The 18,574-nt window shown below is 45.8% G+C and overlaps 1 protein-coding gene and 1 long non-coding RNA gene across 8 annotated transcripts; one reads left to right on the top strand and one right to left on the bottom strand.

Annotated features, from left to right (window-relative positions):
• Positions 1-660: 660 nt before the first annotated feature.
• LOC136516835 (uncharacterized) lies at positions 661-4,403 on the bottom strand. Of its 4 annotated transcripts, none has more exons than XR_010774131.1 (5): positions 4,008-4,403; positions 3,792-3,854; positions 3,370-3,522; positions 2,432-3,270; positions 661-2,016 (listed from the first exon to the last, which is right to left on the bottom strand). It is a non-coding gene; the product is annotated as an uncharacterized lncRNA (long non-coding RNA). The 4 variants fall into 4 exon arrangements; XR_010774130.1 differs by having other exon boundaries at positions 661-974; positions 1,887-2,016; positions 2,432-3,522; positions 4,008-4,398; XR_010774132.1 differs by having other exon boundaries at positions 664-2,016; positions 2,432-2,531; positions 3,086-3,522; positions 4,008-4,401.
• Positions 4,404-4,587: 184 nt separating this feature from the next.
• On the top strand, positions 4,588-14,618 carry LOC136517204 (glucan endo-1,3-beta-glucosidase 8-like). 4 transcript variants are annotated; one of them, XR_010774240.1, is made up of 5 exons: positions 4,591-7,671; positions 7,783-7,857; positions 9,783-9,897; positions 10,257-10,556; positions 10,666-11,097. XR_010774240.1 is itself a non-coding variant. In XM_066510735.1 (3 exons), the coding sequence occupies exons 1-3, from the start codon at positions 4,796-4,798 to the stop codon at positions 14,333-14,335; spliced, it is 2,025 nt and encodes a 674-aa protein (XP_066366832.1). In that variant the 5' UTR covers positions 4,588-4,795; the 3' UTR covers positions 14,336-14,618. The 4 variants fall into 4 exon arrangements, 1 of the variants encoding a protein (XP_066366832.1); XR_010774242.1 differs by lacking the exons at positions 9,783-9,897; positions 10,257-10,556; positions 10,666-11,097 and adding exons at positions 8,390-8,818; positions 8,971-9,773; XM_066510735.1 differs by lacking the exons at positions 7,783-7,857; positions 9,783-9,897; positions 10,257-10,556; positions 10,666-11,097 and adding exons at positions 11,645-11,970; positions 13,228-14,618 and having other exon boundaries at positions 4,588-5,386.
• The last annotated feature ends 3,956 nt before the right edge of the window (positions 14,619-18,574 follow it).

The raw sequence follows: 18,574 nt of genomic DNA on the forward strand, positions 1-18,574 counted from the left end.
ATCAACTTACCACTAAATCAATAGCAAAGGAAGGCAAGATTACACATTTAGGGCTTGGAGAACCACCATAGTCGGTGCAAGGTCATCCTTTCTCCATAGCCACGGAGCCATCGCCGATTGCACCAACGCAACTCACTTGTCTAGCATCACCCGTTGTCACCTTCACCTCCATCCTTTGACTTCACCATGCTTGGCTTTAGTCCACGTCAATCTTCTACGGTGGTGGGAGGCACGAGAACGATGAAAAGGCGGAGTAGGTGAGCCTTTTCCTAACAAAATATGCCATGTTTGTTTGGTTGATAAGCCATGACTAAAAATATTGTTGGCTAATTTATTGTGAGAGAAAAATATTATTCGTTGGCTAAAAAAGTACAGCTTATAAGCCAAGCAAATAGGGCAATAAATCATCGAAACTAGCTCGTGGCCAGCGTGGAAGGCCAAGGCTAAGCCCGTTTGGATATGCGTCGTGGCTAGAGCTAAGTTACCGTAAATATTTTGAGAGATTGTGATCTTTACTAGGTGGGTAGGCGTGCTTTGCCACGCCCGTAGTGGCTGCTGGCTCTAATAGACATCTCTATTTTACGAAGAAGTGCTACTCTGTAGCATGTGTGCCATGGTCACAATACTAACACATGTACAATAGAGTGAAGCGCAGTTTTAGACAACTGAAATCTACATTTTAGTTAAATATAAATATCAACCACATAGATGTACAGGCTTTTCCAGGAGAAGAGAAAACAGTCTATAAACATCATGACAAGAGAGGTTCTTGTGTCCATGCCAAGTAGGATCATTTTGTGGTCACATAGTAAAATTCCTAAATAGGTACATAAAAGTACAACTGGTCGCCATATTGTGTGGATTGAAGAAAAACACCTGCAGGTGGCCCCTCACCTCTAAATTAGTGTAGCAAGAATCGAACCACATGTATTGTATTTGTGCTCTTGGATTCTCTCCGCAATCTCTTTCTCCAACTATATATTTAGATACACTTGAGAACAGGCTTTTGAAACGATTAAACATTCTTAGCCAACCATAGTTTCAGATGAGCAACTCAAGCTCATTAGAAATAATTTCAACATCGACGGGTATCGCCTAATAGAAGAGATGAACTATCTGCCTATTGTGTATATTTTAGATGGCGGTTCATATTGCCCAAATAAAAAATATCTTATAAGAACTACAGAATCATTTTGTCACCCAAAGGATGAGACCAACTATCTATGCTTATTGTGTAGATTTCATATGGGAGTTCATGTTGCCCAAAGAAATAATATCTTATAAATGGCAGAAGCAAGAACATTGTTCCGGTGAAATTTGCTTTCAACTTCATTCTACTTTCTTGTCATCTAACACAATTAAATCAGTACTTAAATCTGGAAAAAGTGCAAGGGATATAGAAGCTACCATAGTTGAATGCATTGTAAAGATCTTAAAACAGCTGTGTATATATTATATGCTACCCTCAGCGTCATGACATTAAAATCAAATTCTGAATGAAACATGTACTGCCTAATTATAATGTTGTAAAAAAATTGCAAACTCTGCATCCTTATAACCTAGTTAGGGGTGTAGGCTCCCAAGGTCTGATAATTTCATAACTTATTTTGCACGGCGAGTTTAAATCATGCCAAATTTGCGGCCAAGAAAGATAGAAACCAGTTCATGGACCATAGCATAGTGTAGAACTGATTTACATCTAGGTGTGAATAGGGGCTTAAAAAATTCAGAGAGAAAAATAAAGTCAAGTAGAAAACTATTTGTATGAGAGAATAGTGATACCTTTGGCAGGTCAGAGGCATTCCATTCTTTGTCCTATCTTGAAACTAATTGGTAAATGTAGAAGGACTAAGGCTCAACTGACAAGTAAAGTACATACTACTCACCTGATGGTTTTACAGTTGATGCCATCTCTATTGAATATGAGGATCTGTTGAGTATGGACAGCTGAGGTAGTGTGAGGAGGGAAGCAATGTAGGGGGAGGAGACGTAGGCGCCAACAGGGACTCACCAGTCCTACTCATATAGAAGAACATAACAGCATTAACCAACAGGAACATGTATAGCACCTTCAGAGCAAATTTTCTTCTTGAAAAGAGAGCTATCAAGTCTATTATGCCAAGCACATGAGAAGACAAAGATCTAATGCAAAAATTTGAACCGCATAAGAGCCGAAATCAGCTTATCATCTACGTTAGTTCCTGCGACTTTGCTGTACATTACTGTCAAAAACTTGTTATATAATATACTATAACAATAACAAATCTTAGAATTTTAAACCATGCATTATTTCAACCAAGGCCCAAAGAGTCTTTTTCATTGGATAAATTAGAAATATGATGTCTACTACTAAAATACATACAGTAGAAACATTGCCTCAAAGAGAATTGGGTTTAGGCTTTGAACATATAGAAAAGAGTACATGTCATACCATGTTTTTCCTTCTTGTGAAAGATGTGCACCTCTTCTCTTTGTGGGACTAACTCTTGGATTTCATAGTGAAGATTACATCAAAATAGATTTATCTGTACCTACAATTATATGTAGCTAGAGAAGTCAGCTACAGACATAAAAGGGTGAAATAGAGGTCTGAATTATAGGGTGGGACATAAGGTCTGTAACGCATTATATAATATGTTGGTTAACAACACAGACGTCGCATTGATTATTAGCCAAACTGTGTATGAATTCCAACATATGCTGCAAACACTCAAGGCATGGACCACATCTGTAAGCCATGACCTTCCTATAATAGCTAATTTGTGCATACATTTGAGATAAATTAAATGAGCAGAACAAATAATTAGCTTCACAACATGTGCAGTCCCATAAGTTTTAAACCAATGTACTTCAAAATCTTAATCTTGTATCAAGGGATTCAATTAAACTCGTGTTATGGTTGAAGCTGGTAATCAGCACAGTTGGTGAAAATCATTAAAGTAGCACGGTCATTTGATAGATGGCAGGGAACAGTGAAGCTGGTATTTCAAGGTGACTATATCTAATCTTTTTCACAGATCCCTCAGTGTTGTTATTAGGTCTGTAATCAGAATAGTTGGTGAATCACAGGAGCAATGTATGGTACCTGACTTCTGAAAAACAAACAACGAAGCACATAGTTTTCATACCCTGCAAGTGAGGAATAGGTGCTGAATAGCAGGTTAGAACTAAAATAGGAATTAAAAAACACCATGTTTTCAAGGGCATGAATTAGGGCATTGCGATGCTCAGATACATGAAGTGGCTTTGTTAGCACTCCTTCTCAGCTACCTGAAATAATGCTACATCTGCATAAAGACACTGGTGGGCAGACCAGGAGATAGAGCAGAGGAGTCAATCACCTGAAAACCAAAAGGAGAAGAAAAATACCTGCTGGCTGCTGTCTGTGGCCTTTGCTGCGGGTGGCCGCTGGGCGTTGGCCCTTGGCCTGCTTGCTGCTGCCTAACTTCCTCTGCCTGCCGGGCAGCTAGGCAGCCGGGCACAGCTATGTTCTTCAAAAGCCGCTGGGCGCTGGCCCTCTGCCTGCGCGCATTAGGAATTTGTATTTGTTAAACTATTGATGGTTAATAAAATACATGTTTGTCTTTTTATTTTGTGTACTTAGTACACTGGCACGCCCGCACTTTTCCCACACGAGAAGCCGCTTGAGGCGGATTTTCTGGTGTCCAAACACACGGGACATAGGAATGAGGCCAATCAACAGCGCCGAGCACATGAAAGCAAGATTACGAAAGCATAGGCGCACTGACATGAACAAAACACAGCAAAAACAGGCAGGAGGCGGTGCGTACCTGACGGCTGGGTGAGCCCCGGCCGCATCGGGTGGGCGGAAGCAGAGCACACACAGCCCAAACCTGCGTATAAAGGATCCAAAAATCAGCAGATCGCCCGAGCGCGTAATATGGAATAGAAGAAAGGAGCCGAGATCCAGAAGGCCGCCGGCGTAGGCGAGCGAAGAAGAGGAAGGAGGACAGGCTCGCGTCCATGGATGTGACGGAGGCACAGACCTACGCAGCAAGGTCCACGGTCGACGGCAATGGCGTCGGCGTGGCACCAGCAGGCGGTCCCGTCGAAGCAGGAGAAGAGGAGCGAGGAAAGGAGGCGGAGGCACTTAAGGCGCAGGTGGACGGATGCGGCGAGGCCGGCACGAGCGCGAGCGCCGAGGCAGCAGCGCGGCGCGTGCGCCTCCCAGGCAGTGCGACGCCGGCTCCGAGACTAGATACTAAGACTGGGCCAGAGCAGACCTGGGCCTATGAATCATGAGAGAGGGAAATCAGGCGTGCACACGCACGAGCTTGAGGCGCCGCGCGGGTGGTGGGCCTGAGGGGCGTGGCTGTTGGGATGACCACGAGGAAGAGAGCCCGGGAGGCAGCTGCGAGGAGAGGAGGTGGGCCGACGGCATGGAATACGTGGAGGATACGGGATGGAGGACCGTAAGCACACAGCGGAGGATGGCTACAGCCGTCTACGCCGGTAACCCAGGACCGGAAGACCGGGAACGTGAACGCGGCGTGGCCACGCGGCGGGCAGGGGCTGGACAGCCGTACAGGCAACAGTAATTAGAGCGCTAAGAATGCGCAGATTCTAGGAGGCATATGGAGATGAGTGTGGTGTTGGGAAAAGATACGAATCCGCGCCTGCAAGTTGCCACAAATCTGGCTGCAAGATTGGGCCCTCATTTCCAAGCTCCAAGCCTCGCCGCCGCCGCCGCGGGCGACTATGCCATTGTCGACCCTGCTCTCACTCTCCTCCGCCGCCGCCGCTCATCTCCGGCGATCCGCGAATCACCTTGCTTATGTTAAGGTCTCTCTCTTTGCTCCTACTCCACTCATTGCTCCACTCCAGGCTGACCCCATCTAGACACCTCTCTTCTGCCGCCTGCTCCGGTGCCCTAGGCGGCCGCGCGCATGGAACCGTCTCTGCCGTGCTGGAGATCGTTGGCCCCATCGAGCTTCTGTTCCCGGCCTTCGAGGCGCGCCTCTATGTGCGCCTCGTGCGGCGCTGCGCGCGCGGCGCGCTCGCCGCCGCCGCCCACGCGCACATCGTCAAACGAGGATTTGCGTCCGACATGCTCGTATCCAACGTCCTGCTGGATTCTTACGCCAAAGGAGGCTCTCTTGCGGCCGGACGCCAGCTGTTCGACGAAATGCCGCACAGGGACGTTGTGTCCTGGTGTACCGTCATTTCCGCGCACGTCAGCCGCGGGATCTTCGTCGAGGCCATCGGATTATTTAAGGACCTATTGTCCTCTGATCAGGTGAAGCCAAATCGGTTTGTCATCTCATCAGTACTGAACGCCTGTGCCAGGTCGGGTGTCATGGAGCTTGGGCTCATGGTGCATGCATTGGTGGTCAAGTCTGGCTTGGGTGTCGACAGGTTTGTGGAAGTTGGATTAGTGGACATGTATGCAAAGTGTGGTAATACGGGTGATGCTTTTAGGCTGTTCAATAAGATTCCGATGAAGAGCTCTGTTGCTTGGAATGCAATGATTTATGGTTTTGTCGAGAACGGTTGTTTTGTGGAGGCTGCTGAGCTTTTCCAGGATATGCATAAAATTGGCATGGCAATGGATGTGGTGACATTGAGGGTAGTAGCCGGTGTTGCTGCTATTCTTGGATCATTTGATCTTTCTAGGAATATTCATGTTTATGCTCTTAAAATGGGCTTGGGAGTAGATTGTTTTGTTGTGTCTGAACTCATCAAGTCAGCCGGGAGGGTAGGTGAAACTCAGTACATTGGAAAGCTTGTTGCTGCAGTTAGAAAGCGTGACGGATCTTTGTATTCTTTGGCTATTTCAAGCTATCACTCAAATGGTTGTCAGGATGAAGCAGTGAAACTTGCAGAAAAGTTTCTTTCTTCAGGTCTCAGCTTAAGGGAAGGAGACATGGTTACAGTGCTAGGCATATGTCAAATAGAAGAGGAGGTTCGACAAATGCATGCTTTTACTCTGAAAACCGGAGGCTTCTGTTATACTAACGTATGCAATGCCCTTATGTCAGCATATTCTGAACTTGGATCACTGATGCATGTGGAATCAATCTTCAAAACTATGCAATCACCAGATGTCGTTTCATGGTCTGGAGTGACGGCAGGCTGTGTCAAGAACCTCCAATTTGAAAGAGCGTGCAGTTACTTTAGGCAGTTAAGCAACAATGGAGCACCTCTAGATCAGCATTGTGTTGTTACCATCATAAATGCATGTACTGGTCTTCAGGACTTGGATAAGGGGAGGCAGATACACTCATTTGCTCTTAAACTTGGGCTCCTGCTTGCTGATTTCGTCAGTGCATCCCTAGTAAACATGTATGCAAAATGCCATTGCATTGAGGGTGCTGCTGAGTTATTCACCCATGCATTGTTTCCACGGAATTTAGTTGTAACTAATGCCATGCTCTCTGGATATTGCTGGAATTTCCTGCCAGATAAAGCTCTGCTGCTATTTTGCAGGGAATATCAGTTTGGTCTGTGTCCTGATCGATTCACTTTCTCAACTGTTCTTGGTGCATGTGCTGATATAAGAGCAAAGCAGGCTGGCGAGCAGATCCATGGCTACCTTGTAAAGATTGGTTCTGAAAATCTGGATGTCATTGTTGGAAATGCTATCATAGACCTTTATGTTAAGTGTGGATGCATTTCTAGTGCCTGTAGATTCTTTCATAGCATGAAGAGTAGGAACATCAATTCATATGCCATGTTAATGTTGGGTTATAGTCAGAACAGATGCAGTGATGAAGCTCTTCATCTTTTCTCTAAGATGCAGCACAGTGGACTGTGTGCAAACCGTGTCACCTTTGCAAGAATCTTACGGGGATGTGGTGATCTTTGTGCTATTGATTTAGGAAGACAACTGCATGCTTCCATCATAAAGATGGGTCTGCTTTCTGATGTATACGTCACAAATGCACTTGTGGGAATGTACAAAGCATCTGACATTCAGACTGAATCAAGAAAAAACTCTGAAGAAACATTGGCAGGAAATGTTTCAGAACAGGATACCACAGATAGTTTCAGTTCAGAACAAAGCTATGTGAGCAGCACTCTTGAAGAACTTGGACTGTTCACATTGGATGAAGAGAATGACCATGTAACTTCTGCCAATGCGTGGAAGATCTACACTGGTGCTGCTTCTCAATTCTATGGAACTCCACTTCCCATTCATGTGGTTGGACATGAATTTGGAATCAATAACAACATAGGGAATGTAAACAATGTCAAGTACAATGGGAATAAGCTTTCGCTAAATTACAAGGATTCCAGCTACAAGGGAAATATAAATGGATCTGTTAAGTTATGTAACTTGTTGCAAGAGGACAGCACCAAATCTGATCACTTTGTCCTCATTATTTTTGTTGATAGTAGGAATTTCAAGATGAGGGATGCAAGATTTGTTAATGTGGAACCGCTGAAAAGATATGTTGATGTCCCTGCACTTGGTTTTCCTCCTTGACAAACTATAGTGCAGTATCAGAACTATGAAGTGGACATGTTATTCTTCATTCGGCAAAACTGAACTGCCATGTTAACCTATTGGCATGCATGGACAACCAACTATGACCATAGATCAGAGTCCATGCATCAGCAACTTCTCAGATCGACTCAAGTGTTATGAGGTTCACATGGTGCTGGATGGCTCAATTGCATGGAAAAATAGATCAGAACAATAATCAGTTGGTATGATACAAGTGGCTAGCCCTTGACCTTTTTTTTTTGTTGAACTTGCTTGTTTTCAACTTTCAGTATTGGTGAACAATTAATTATTTTCGGACAATTTCTTTGGTGCAGGATACACGTTACTCAAACCTTTTGAAGTGGGTGAAATTTGGATTGGAAAAATCAGCTTCAGCTTCGAACATTGATGTGAGTGTTCATGAAGTTTGCTGACAAAGTTTGACTGTGTTTCCGCATAGCTTTTGCCTATATCTCTTTTGCTGCTATTCCCTCTTGTACTGTATAAGTTCTCTTTTAGTCTATTCCGGTTGTAATATTTTTTAGTCATAAAAACATGTTGTTTAGGACAAGATTTGGTCAAACCTTAAAAAGTACATACATCAATAGCTTTAAAATTGTTTAGTTTGGAAACATGTAAGATATATGTGTAGATTTGTATTGGAAAATACTTGCAAAATCTCATAAATTTGAAGGGTTCTTAAGAATACTTCTAGAAGATATTAGTGATCAAAGATATTTTTTTAGACATGCATAGAAGATCATGCATAGTCAAATGTGACAAGTACTTTTGACCGAATGGTAGTATCAATATATCATGTAATGCGAAAAGAAGTTGACTCATGCAGTTACTTTGCATCATTTGCTCCACTAGCCCTGTTCATGGTTTGGTTACAACCTGGGCAACCCGCCAAAACCAACCCAGTTAAACTGTTCTTAACAGGTTGTGCAGGCTAGCAATTTTTAACCAGTAAAACCGGTCAGGTAAAAGTGAGAACAGGAACTCACGATGTGCTTCAGTCTAGGAATGGAGGAGAGTGGGGCTGCTATGGCGGCTGCGGAGGTGAGCTGGGAGCATAGGCGGAGCTTCATTAGGGCCATAGTGGGCCATGGCCCCTCCTCACTTTTGTAATTCTGTAAAGGATGCTACAGTATCTTAGTGTATTTTGCTAATGAAGATTTAAGTTGGCCACCCTTGCACTCCCTAAGCCATGTATATTCTACTGTTGGCCCCCTCTAAATCTAACTTCAGGCTCCGCCACTGTGGGAGATGCTTGACAAGTCATGATTCTTCGTCCTAGGCTCAGCACTCTTCTCGTATGTGTTCGTGGTGCCCGGTGGCCTGGCCGTGGTGGTGAAGAAACAGCTGGAGGTACGGTAGCGTCACTGCCACAGATAGCCATGGCGACCGCCGAGCGCCGCTGCCATCCTCTGGCGAGATGGCCACATTATTTCGTTCCTCCGCATCGCCGTGTCTATTCTCATCGGCTACAGCTTCGCCATCACAGCGTGGTGCATGTGCAGGAGTTGCTGGACATAGCAGCATTCGTCATCACCACCTCTTGTTCTCGCTGCGCTCCTCATGTGCCTCCTTCCTCGGACGCACCGAGCAACTCGTCATGCCAGAGAAGGCTGCCAGCGCGAGGCTGTTTGCAGGCTAGCGTGTGCAGGCTGCTGTCCTCAGATACGCGTTCATCTGCCACGTGGCCAAGATCATGCTGCCCTGCTGTCGCTAGGACGGCCTCCTCAATCTCCGGTTTCAAACCGAAACCACACAAACTGGCAAATCGACCTTCCTAAACAGTAATCATACGGTTTGGTTTGAGAAACTGCCTAAACCCATGTTAAACCGCCGTTGAATAGGCTATCCACCAACTTTGTTGGACTATCAAATCTTAAAATCATGTGAGTAGAAAAAAATCAAGTGAAAATTAGCTGAAGAACACTGTCTTAGTCAGCATTTCCTATATGGCTTCTTTTTGGTTGTGGTTCATTCATCAACACTGAGACATGGTTTTGACACTCCAACGCTATATGTGCCATTGCTTTTGTTTTGCACTTGTCAAGGTGTGGGTTTGATAGCTGATGATCAACAGTATTGTGTATTCCAACTAAGGCCTACTAGTTCCTGTGTAGGTTCAATGTATAGTAAAATGGAATTGCCAATAATTTGTATACTGAAGAAGTATAGCCAGAAAATCTGTTTCCTTCTTGGAATTTATTCTCGTTATTCCAATTCTAGGTTCTGACTTCTGGTTGTTCAAGCCTGACATCATATACTTCACATGACTGGTGTATCCATTTCTACTTAGCTCATCTTTGTTTCATTTCGATAGGTACTGGCATGGAACTTTCATGAAATGAATATTACAGAAGGAGCAAGATTGAAGAACGATGTGCATTTTGATCGCATCATTCATAGCTATCATCTGCAAATTCAACAACTTCAACGTATGTTTGTCCACTCCCCTACATTTGTATTTCTTTTCTACCTTATCTTTTGTCTGAATTTTGTGTTCTTCCTGGAAGTTCAACTACAATTGGTATCAGGAAGCTGATCTTGGTATAGTACTAGTATGACGGTCTCAACCACCGTATGATTACTGATGCCTTGCTTCTGCCAATTATGCTGTGCCTATTTGATGGTACTAGATGCCTCAAGTTATGTAAACCGAAAGGATACAGCATTGCAGCTTGAAACTATACTCGTTGAACTTTTTTTTATCATCTTGTACTGTGTCTCATGCAGATAGAACAACATTTTCCTTAAATAAAGGATCTCATGTTAACACACTTTGCTTGTTCATCAGGGCCTGAAAGAGGAATAGAAGATACCCACAGCACCATTCGGTGAAATACCACTATACCACTACCATTGAAGTGCACGTGTCTGAATCAAGAAACTTCCAGGCATTTTTGCTTTTACATAACCTAGCTGCCATGCACCTTATTTTTTGGTTGGTGCACCTGGATTATACTGTACTACTAACTTGAGGCTGTCCATAGAGAGAATTAGCTTTAGGTACACTGTTACTTGTACTGGTGCTGTATATGCTGGATTCAGATGCTGTGCTTGAAACTGTTATCATTCACCAAACCTACTGACTCAGGTGAGTTTTGTCTCATTGGAAAGTTGGACATATATGTACAAGTGATTTCTTCTGAAATATTTGTTTGTACTACTTTTATTTTGATGCTTATTCGTTCAATTCATTGCAGATATTTGTACGGATGTTGCTGCTGCTAAGAGAATATAGCAACTTAATCATGATCAGTACTACAACAGAAGCAGCACCTTGAGGCGGGCATGCCTTTGAATGTTTTGCCCTTACATTAGCCTGAAATCAAAGCCGAACAAGATTAACCCATGGGCTCAGCGACTGTTCACTTAAGACCTCACGTTATCTGTGAGCAAACTGCTCTGCTCATCCATGGAGGTCATCACGTGGTTTTGGCTCTGTTTGGCTGCTCCTAAAGCCGCTGGTGCTGATTTGTACGGAGTGAAAAATAATGTACCATGGCTTATAAGCCGGCTTATAATGGTAGCCGAACACTCCCAAAGGGTTTGAGCAATGTTCTGTCATGTTTCTGTTGCACATGGTATGAAGAAACAATTAATTGAGCGCTCACATATCAAGTGGTTTTTAATTTTGATTCCAGAAAACTGTCTACTTGATTTGACCAATGCTTTGTCATGTTTGCATTGCGCATGGTATGAAGAAACAATGAATGAGTGCGCCGTTTATTTCTAAGAGAGATACCCGCTCCGAGCTCTCATTGTGTTTCAGTTCTCTTTCTTGGGTCTGATCTCTGGAGAAGTGCAATAACCTGAAATGCTGGACTTGTGGCAATTTGCAAACCGATGGCAAAAATCTGCAAAAATATGATGCCGAAGGGCAGGAGTTCTAGCTGACGTCACATCGGCTTTCCTGTCATGGATTCGGAGACGCAATTGGATGGTCCCATTTGTCAGCGGACCATCTAGCGCAAAACCTTTTTGTCTCACCCTCTTAAGCCCCGTCCCTTCCCGCGACACCGCGCGAAGAAATCTCTCCACGCCCACGGCCACGCTCCTCGCCTGCTTCGCCGATGCCAGCGCACTCCTCACACCCCCTCTCCCGCAACCCGTAGCCCCACCACAGCCTCCCCTTCCCCTTCCACCTCCCATCCCATGGCGCCGCGCCCCGCCGCCGTCTTCGTCGTCGGCGCCGTGGTGGCCCTGCTCCTGCTCCTGCTCCCTCCTCCCGCGGCGGCGGCGCCCGTGGGGGTGAACTGGGGCACGATGATGTCGCACCCCATCCACCCGTCCGCGGTGGTCGAGATGCTGCGCGCCAACGGGGTCGACCGGGTGAAGCTCTTCGACGCCGACCCCTGGACGGTCGCCGCGCTCGCCGGGTCGGGCGTCCAGGCCATGCTCGCCGCGCCCAACGACCAGCTCGCCTCCCTCGCCCGAGACCCGCTCCGCGCGCGCGACTGGGTCCGCCACAACGTCACGGCCAACATCAACGCCGGCGTCGACGTCAGGTACCACTACCACCCCACACCAACTGCCGGCGGATCTAGCTCCCTGAGTAGTTAGTAGCGCTAGCACCGTCGTTGCATTGCCTGGCGCGCTCGGGGTGCGCTCGACTGACGATTGGCGCGGCGGCCGGGATGCCCATGCCCGCGCTCAGGAATGTGATTTGGCGCTGTTTGATCAGTGTTTGGTAGAATGGCGTGGCGAGACGAGTTGCCTTGGCGCGAGTACGTGTTTGGTAGTGGTACTACGAGTGCCAATGCCCAATGGGACGTAATGTGTGTTCTGAACTTCTGCTGCTCCGAAAATGTTTGATACAATGCTACCGCAGTGAGATGTGCATGTTTAATTTCAAGTTCATGCGAAATGGATGCAATGTTTGTGCTGCTGCTGTACTGTTCAGTTCAGACGTTCAGGTCTCTCTGCTTGCTGTTTGGAAGATAGGTCTGTTATTTACAGTAGGCAAGTTTAATAGTAGCGAATTCTATATATGCTTGTCAGATTGCTGAGGTGGCGACCACTATATGGAAGTTCATGGTTCATGTTGATAGTAGAGTATCATCAGACTTTGCATGCTCGTTCATTCACATTGGAAGCCTAATTTTATGTATGGGTACTTTTCTTAGAGGTCTGCTTTTTGACTTGCTCTTTTTTTGTGAAGATGTTGCATGAGGGTCGTACGTGCTGGACTGCTGGTTGCCACGTTCTTAGGAGTGTGCCATGCACCATGCATGTGACTTGTGAGATGAGAAACTGTTTGTTAATAGTACTGTCAGTTATGAGGCATGGAATTGTAAGTGATAGTTTAGACATTTTTACTGGTGAGAGTAACCATAGAGTATGTGGCGACTAGCGTGTCATAATTTGGTCTTTCAGGAGTTCTTCTGGACTTTATTGGATCTGCCAGTGAAGTTACAGTATCATGTCTAGGTAGTGACTAGTGAGCTTGGTGCTTTTATTTCACTAAGTTGCAAATGTTCTCTTGTGCATGAATAGTGGTATCATACAGTATATCCATAGCACAGTTTTTTGTCCTTAAAAACTAAAATAGATATCCATTTTTTTATATACACAAGGCGCAATGGTCATGGTTTTTTTATCACCAATTCACCATTCTCATGCATATAAGGCAAGCATGTTTAGATGGATTCATTGAAATTGTTGCACAGAAAATTACAGTATGCTATAGTTCTTAAGTTACCCAGTTCCAGTCTTTGTATAGTCCTATTGTGAACAGTCCTGATACCTATATGCCACTTGTTCAGGTATGTGGCTGTTGGCAATGAACCTTTTCTGAAGAGCTATAATGGCAGTTTCATCAACATTACCTTTCCAGCACTCAAGAACATGCAGAGGGCTCTAGATGAGGCTGGCTTTGGCCAACGGATCAAGGTAGTTGTGCCACTGAATGCTGATATCTACAGCTCCCCTGAGAACAAACCAGTGCCATCTGCTGGGAGTTTCCGCAAGGATATCAATACCCTCATGGTTGACATTGTTAATTATCTCCATGCAAACGATGCTCCCTTTGTGGTTAACATCTACCCATTTCTCAGCCTATATCAGAATCCCAACTTCCCGCTGAATTTCTCCTTCTTTGATGGTGCCACCAAGCCAGTGTATGATCAAGGAATGGTCTACACCAATGTGTTTGATGCCAACTTTGATACTCTTGTCTGGTCATTAAGGAAAGCTGGTGTGCCCGACATGAGAATCATTGTTGGTGAAGTTGGCTGGCCAACGGATGGTGATAAGAATGCTAACATCAAATATGCACAGAGGTTCTATAATGGTTTTCTGAGGAAGATGGCCAAAAATATCGGCACACCTCTGAGACCTGGTCGTATGGAAGTTTACCTGTTTGCATTGATTGATGAGAACCAGAAGAGTGTCCTGCCTGGACGCTTTGAGCGTCACTGGGGACTATTCACGTATGATGGAAAACCAAAGTTCTCTATGGATCTCAGTGGAAATGTCAAGGGCAATTTGGCTGAAGTGAAAGGGGTGCAATACTTGCCATCACAATGGTGTGTATTCAACAAGGATACAAAGGATAAGTACAAAGATCTGCCGGCCTCTGTAAACTATGCATGCTCAAATGCAGATTGTACACCACTGGGGTATGGGGCCTCATGCAATGGTCTCAGCCATGATGGAAACATATCATATGCATTCAACATCTATTTCCAGACAATGGATCAGGATGTCAGGGCTTGTTCTTTTGGAGGCCTTGCAATGATCACAACTACAAATGCTTCACAAGGAGGGTGCTTGTTTCCAGTACAGATTCTGAGTGCTTCAGGAAGAGTGGTGCCACTGATATTTTGGCCTATAACCTTGGTTATGCTAGTCTCTGTGATCAATCTACTGTAGACATGGACGGATAGTAGTAAGCACTGAAATATTAGGTTAGGAAAGAATAGTCACTCAAAATGATGCTGACGAGGACAACAAAATTGTCAAACACAGTCGTGTTCTCTGTGCTCCTGGCAGTAGTACCATACCTCATTAACTTTGGATAGCGAGAAAGCTACACTTTGACATGTGGTCGGTAGAAGCTAGATTTTTCTACTGTTTACTTCTCGCTGATGACCTTTTACGACATCCATTGCTGTGCTGGCTGCTGATATTTTACAGCAACATGGCTTTCACTTCCTTTTCGATACAAAATACTGATGCTACCTGTTTACTGAGTAACAGTCTGTGTCTGTAGTATATGAAACGAACAATTTGCACAGCATTACTGCCCTGTCCTTTATTTGCTGGTTTGGTCTCGTCTGGATGCATGAAGTATGAACCAAGTGAAAGAAAACATTCTTCTTGTTTCATGATAGCTACAGTGATCATTGAATTCCCATGTGTGGTATGTTTGTCTGTCCAGTCACTTCTCTAGGGAGAGAACATAATGCTGATCATTGTCCCTTGTTCAATCCTCTTTGTTTCGTTTCCGGTTATCTTAGTTCTTTGGGAACATTTATTTATGTTTATTGATTCTTTTGGTCTAGTCAGTTCAGGGCAGGAATACCTGACAGGAACTGCGAAGGATCGAACGTTGTGGAGTCACAAACATGGTCGATTCATTACGAAATTCCGGACAAGGTAACCGTAAGGTTTGCATTATCTTCTTCTAGGAATCTGATTTGACGAACTGAGATTCGAAGCTCCATCACGGAGGTCAGTGGAAGCTATCCACTCTTGGCACAATTTTCCAGTTAATTCTGCTGAATCAGTACTTGTCAACCTGCGAACCAGAAGACACGTCTCCAGCTGGAGTCCGCTGGATGTGCGAACGGTTCCAGTTCCTCAATCCTTCATACCAGGGGCGGGCTCACTTGTATTCAATGGTATTCAGTTGAATACCTAATTTTTTTTTGACAAAAAAATTTATACATATAGTGCATATACAAGTCCGTATATGAAAAAAACAAATATACTGCGAACTGAATACCTCTACAGGCAAATAGGCCCAATTCTCACTCTGGTTTTCTCTCCCACCGATGGCTCAACGAGGCTGAGCAGCCCAATTTCTCTACCGGAGGCCCAAAATCGCGCTCCCACCTCCTTTTCTCCTGTCTTGCACGCACAGGGAAGGCTCGCGGAGTCGCGGTCGGCCGCGCCGCGTGGTCTCCGTTCTTTCCCCAATTCCCCCGAACCGAACCGTTGAACCCTAGCTCTGACTCCGAGCGGCTAGCGGCAGCGGGCGGCGGTGGCGGCGGCGGACAGGAGGCTCGGGCGCGGGCCAGCAGCTAGGGCGGGCGGAAGCCGGCTGCCGCCGAGCGCCAGCAGTAGGCCAACACGCCAGGCACTGAAACAATTTCAATTTATGCTCAGATTCAGATTCTAGTGGAAATTCTGCTAAATTCTTGAACTATATATTATGCAATTTTAACTATATGGCATTATACATGACGAATGTTAGCCATTTGGTTTTCAGAAAGAAAAAAATGTTACCCCTTTATGTTTTGAATACCCAGCTCCCAAATCCTGGGCCCGCCGCTGCTTCATACCAATTTTTCCGGTGCTTATACATGCTTGCCCTTAGAACTATGGATTTTGATGATCGATATAAGTTCATTAATTTCGATTGATGCAGACGGATTCCCCGAATCTTAAGTGGTTGTTTTGTCAATTCGGAATCTTGATTTCGCAGGGGTCGACCATGCACAGTACATTGCAGCTAGCTTCAATTACAGCCGCGCAGCATCTAGTGGGACCTTTATGTTTTCATCATCAGTTGACTTCTGTTTTTTTTTCCAGGAAATACTTGGAGGATGTTTATTATCGAGTTCTAGAATCATTTGGCAAATATTAAGTATTTACCACTCAAGAATGTTGAAATAAGAAATAAACCCACACATGCTTAAATGTCACCTTGTACGAGTAGTATATAAACTTTTTTGAGTCGTTTGAGTAAAGTGCACGTTGGGTCCTCAAACTTTTGGGATATTCCCGTCTGGGTCATCGAACTTAAAAAGCGATTATCTGGGTCCCTGATCTACTACCGCCGTGCACCAAAGGTCCAAAACCCGCCACGCCAGCGCCAACATCCGACGTGGCTGTGCCACGGTGGCAGGTGGACACTATAGCCATGCACTTCAAAAAATCCCTCACGTGTTTGGAGCACAGCGCATCACGCCCGCCCCCCTCACGCCGTCACACGCTGCATACATGCATGGGGGCTGGACCTGTCCCTGTGCTTGCCGGCTGCCGGACTCCATGACGAGGTTCCTGGCAGCGCATGCAGTACGCGCGGGAGCTGCGGGAGATGGTGGCTGTGTTGGAGGGCTGGTCGCCGCAGGCTCCTCTTCGGGTTAGGGAACGACGGCCTGTCCTCTTCGCCGCCGGCGGTGCTGCTGGCCCGTGCATTGCAGGCTGTCGGTGTAGTCGTCGATGGCCAGCTCCCTGGCCCGACGTGGGCACGTCCAGCTCCTCCATCATATAGCGACCAAGAGTGCATCCGGCCTAGAGCGCCTGTGCAAGCTGGACGTGGGCATCCGGCCATGGCTCTTATCCAAGCGCATGGGCTCCAAGAGCCTCGAGCCCTCGACGTCGCTGGCATGGCTGCTGTGAGCTGGGGCAGCACAGGCGCACAACGCATGGTGGAGCTCTCGGTGGCGGCGGGTGCCCATGGCACGCTCGGGTGGACGAGGACGGCGGACAGAACGCCAGCAGGATCGCTGGCGGACATATGAGCGCACGCGTGGGCGACTGGGCAGAGTACTAGCAGACGGGGCGAGCCACACCGTGCTCTCGCCTCGCGACGCCGAGCCACGCTATGCTCTTACCTCGCGCACGCCACGCCACGCTGTGCAGGCCGCGCTCACTAGGTTGCCGGTGGGCCGCCTCACCGATCCGCGCATGCACACCGGCAAGCGGCCTCGTCGTTTCTTGAGCCCTTGACGCGCCTCAGCCGCGTGCTGCTGCCTGCGTACCGTGCGGAGGGGCCGGGGACGTCGCCGGGTGGCTGCCGCGTTCTGCGAGCACCGCACGTGCGCGCCTGCCAGGACGACGAGGATGAGGACGCGCGCCTCCATCTGGACGTGGCCGCAGGAGAGCAGGAGCGACATGATTGGGGAGAGAGGATGGACTTGGGAGTGAGAAAGAGAAATGGGGCGGTTTTTTTTTTTTTGGAGAACTGGGCATGACCCCAGTGTCCAGCTGCCACTGTGGCATGGCCATGTCAGATGCTGATGCTGGCGTGGCAGGTTTTGCACCTTTGGTATACGGCGGCAGAAGATCAGGGATCCAGATAGTCGTTTTTTTAGTTCAAGGACCTAGATGGAAATATCCCAAAAGTTTAAGGACTCGACGTGCATTTTACTCAACTTTTTTTTTGTTGAGCTTGTCCAATTTGTATGGGTGTACCGACCATGGTTGGCCGTTGTTAACACCCCATTAATAAATGCTAAGGTGTAAAGATGCTACTCCCTCCTGGTTTTCATCAAGTTGTCACAAAATCACTGCTGTATTGAAAGTTATTAGAAATAGAAATCTACTCACAAGATCCCTGAACTCTTAAAATGCTTTTTTAATCTTCGAACTTATCTTTGCGCATCATTTAGATCCTAAATTTTTATTTGAAATGTTAATTTTAGATCCCTGAAGCTGTCTTGATGTGTCATCTGGGAACTTGTCATAGTGTGTCATTTAGATCAAAATAGACTTGATCTACTCCGCGTCACGACATCACATACTATAACGATTGGATCAACACCTCATTCTTGACCGTCGCAGGAATTAATGACAAAGCAATCGTTTACCTACCTCATCCGTTTAAGGAGCACTTAGCTTTGGCCTTGTCGCCACCACTGCTGATAATGGTGTGGTCTTTGATGTGAAGGATGATGAAGGCATAGGTAGGGATGTGAAGCTGGTGATGGAAGAAATAGCAATGTTTAGTTTAGATTTATAGTTCTATTTTTTAAAAATAATTTTTTTTCTGATTCACCAAAGTTCTTATCTCTTTCTAAAGGAATTAAAAAACAAAATAAGAAAAAGAAAAAAATATTGGAATTCTAGATTTTTCAAATTTCTCTCATTAAAATATTCCAAAATTAAGAATGGGTTAGCTGCTTAAATTTAAAAAGCAAATAAAAGAATTTCGGTATCTAT

Source organism: Miscanthus floridulus, chromosome 17 (genome assembly GCF_019320115.1).
Source record: "Miscanthus floridulus cultivar M001 chromosome 17, ASM1932011v1, whole genome shotgun sequence".
In the NCBI taxonomy this organism is placed as follows: domain Eukaryota; kingdom Viridiplantae; phylum Streptophyta; class Magnoliopsida; order Poales; family Poaceae; genus Miscanthus; species Miscanthus floridulus.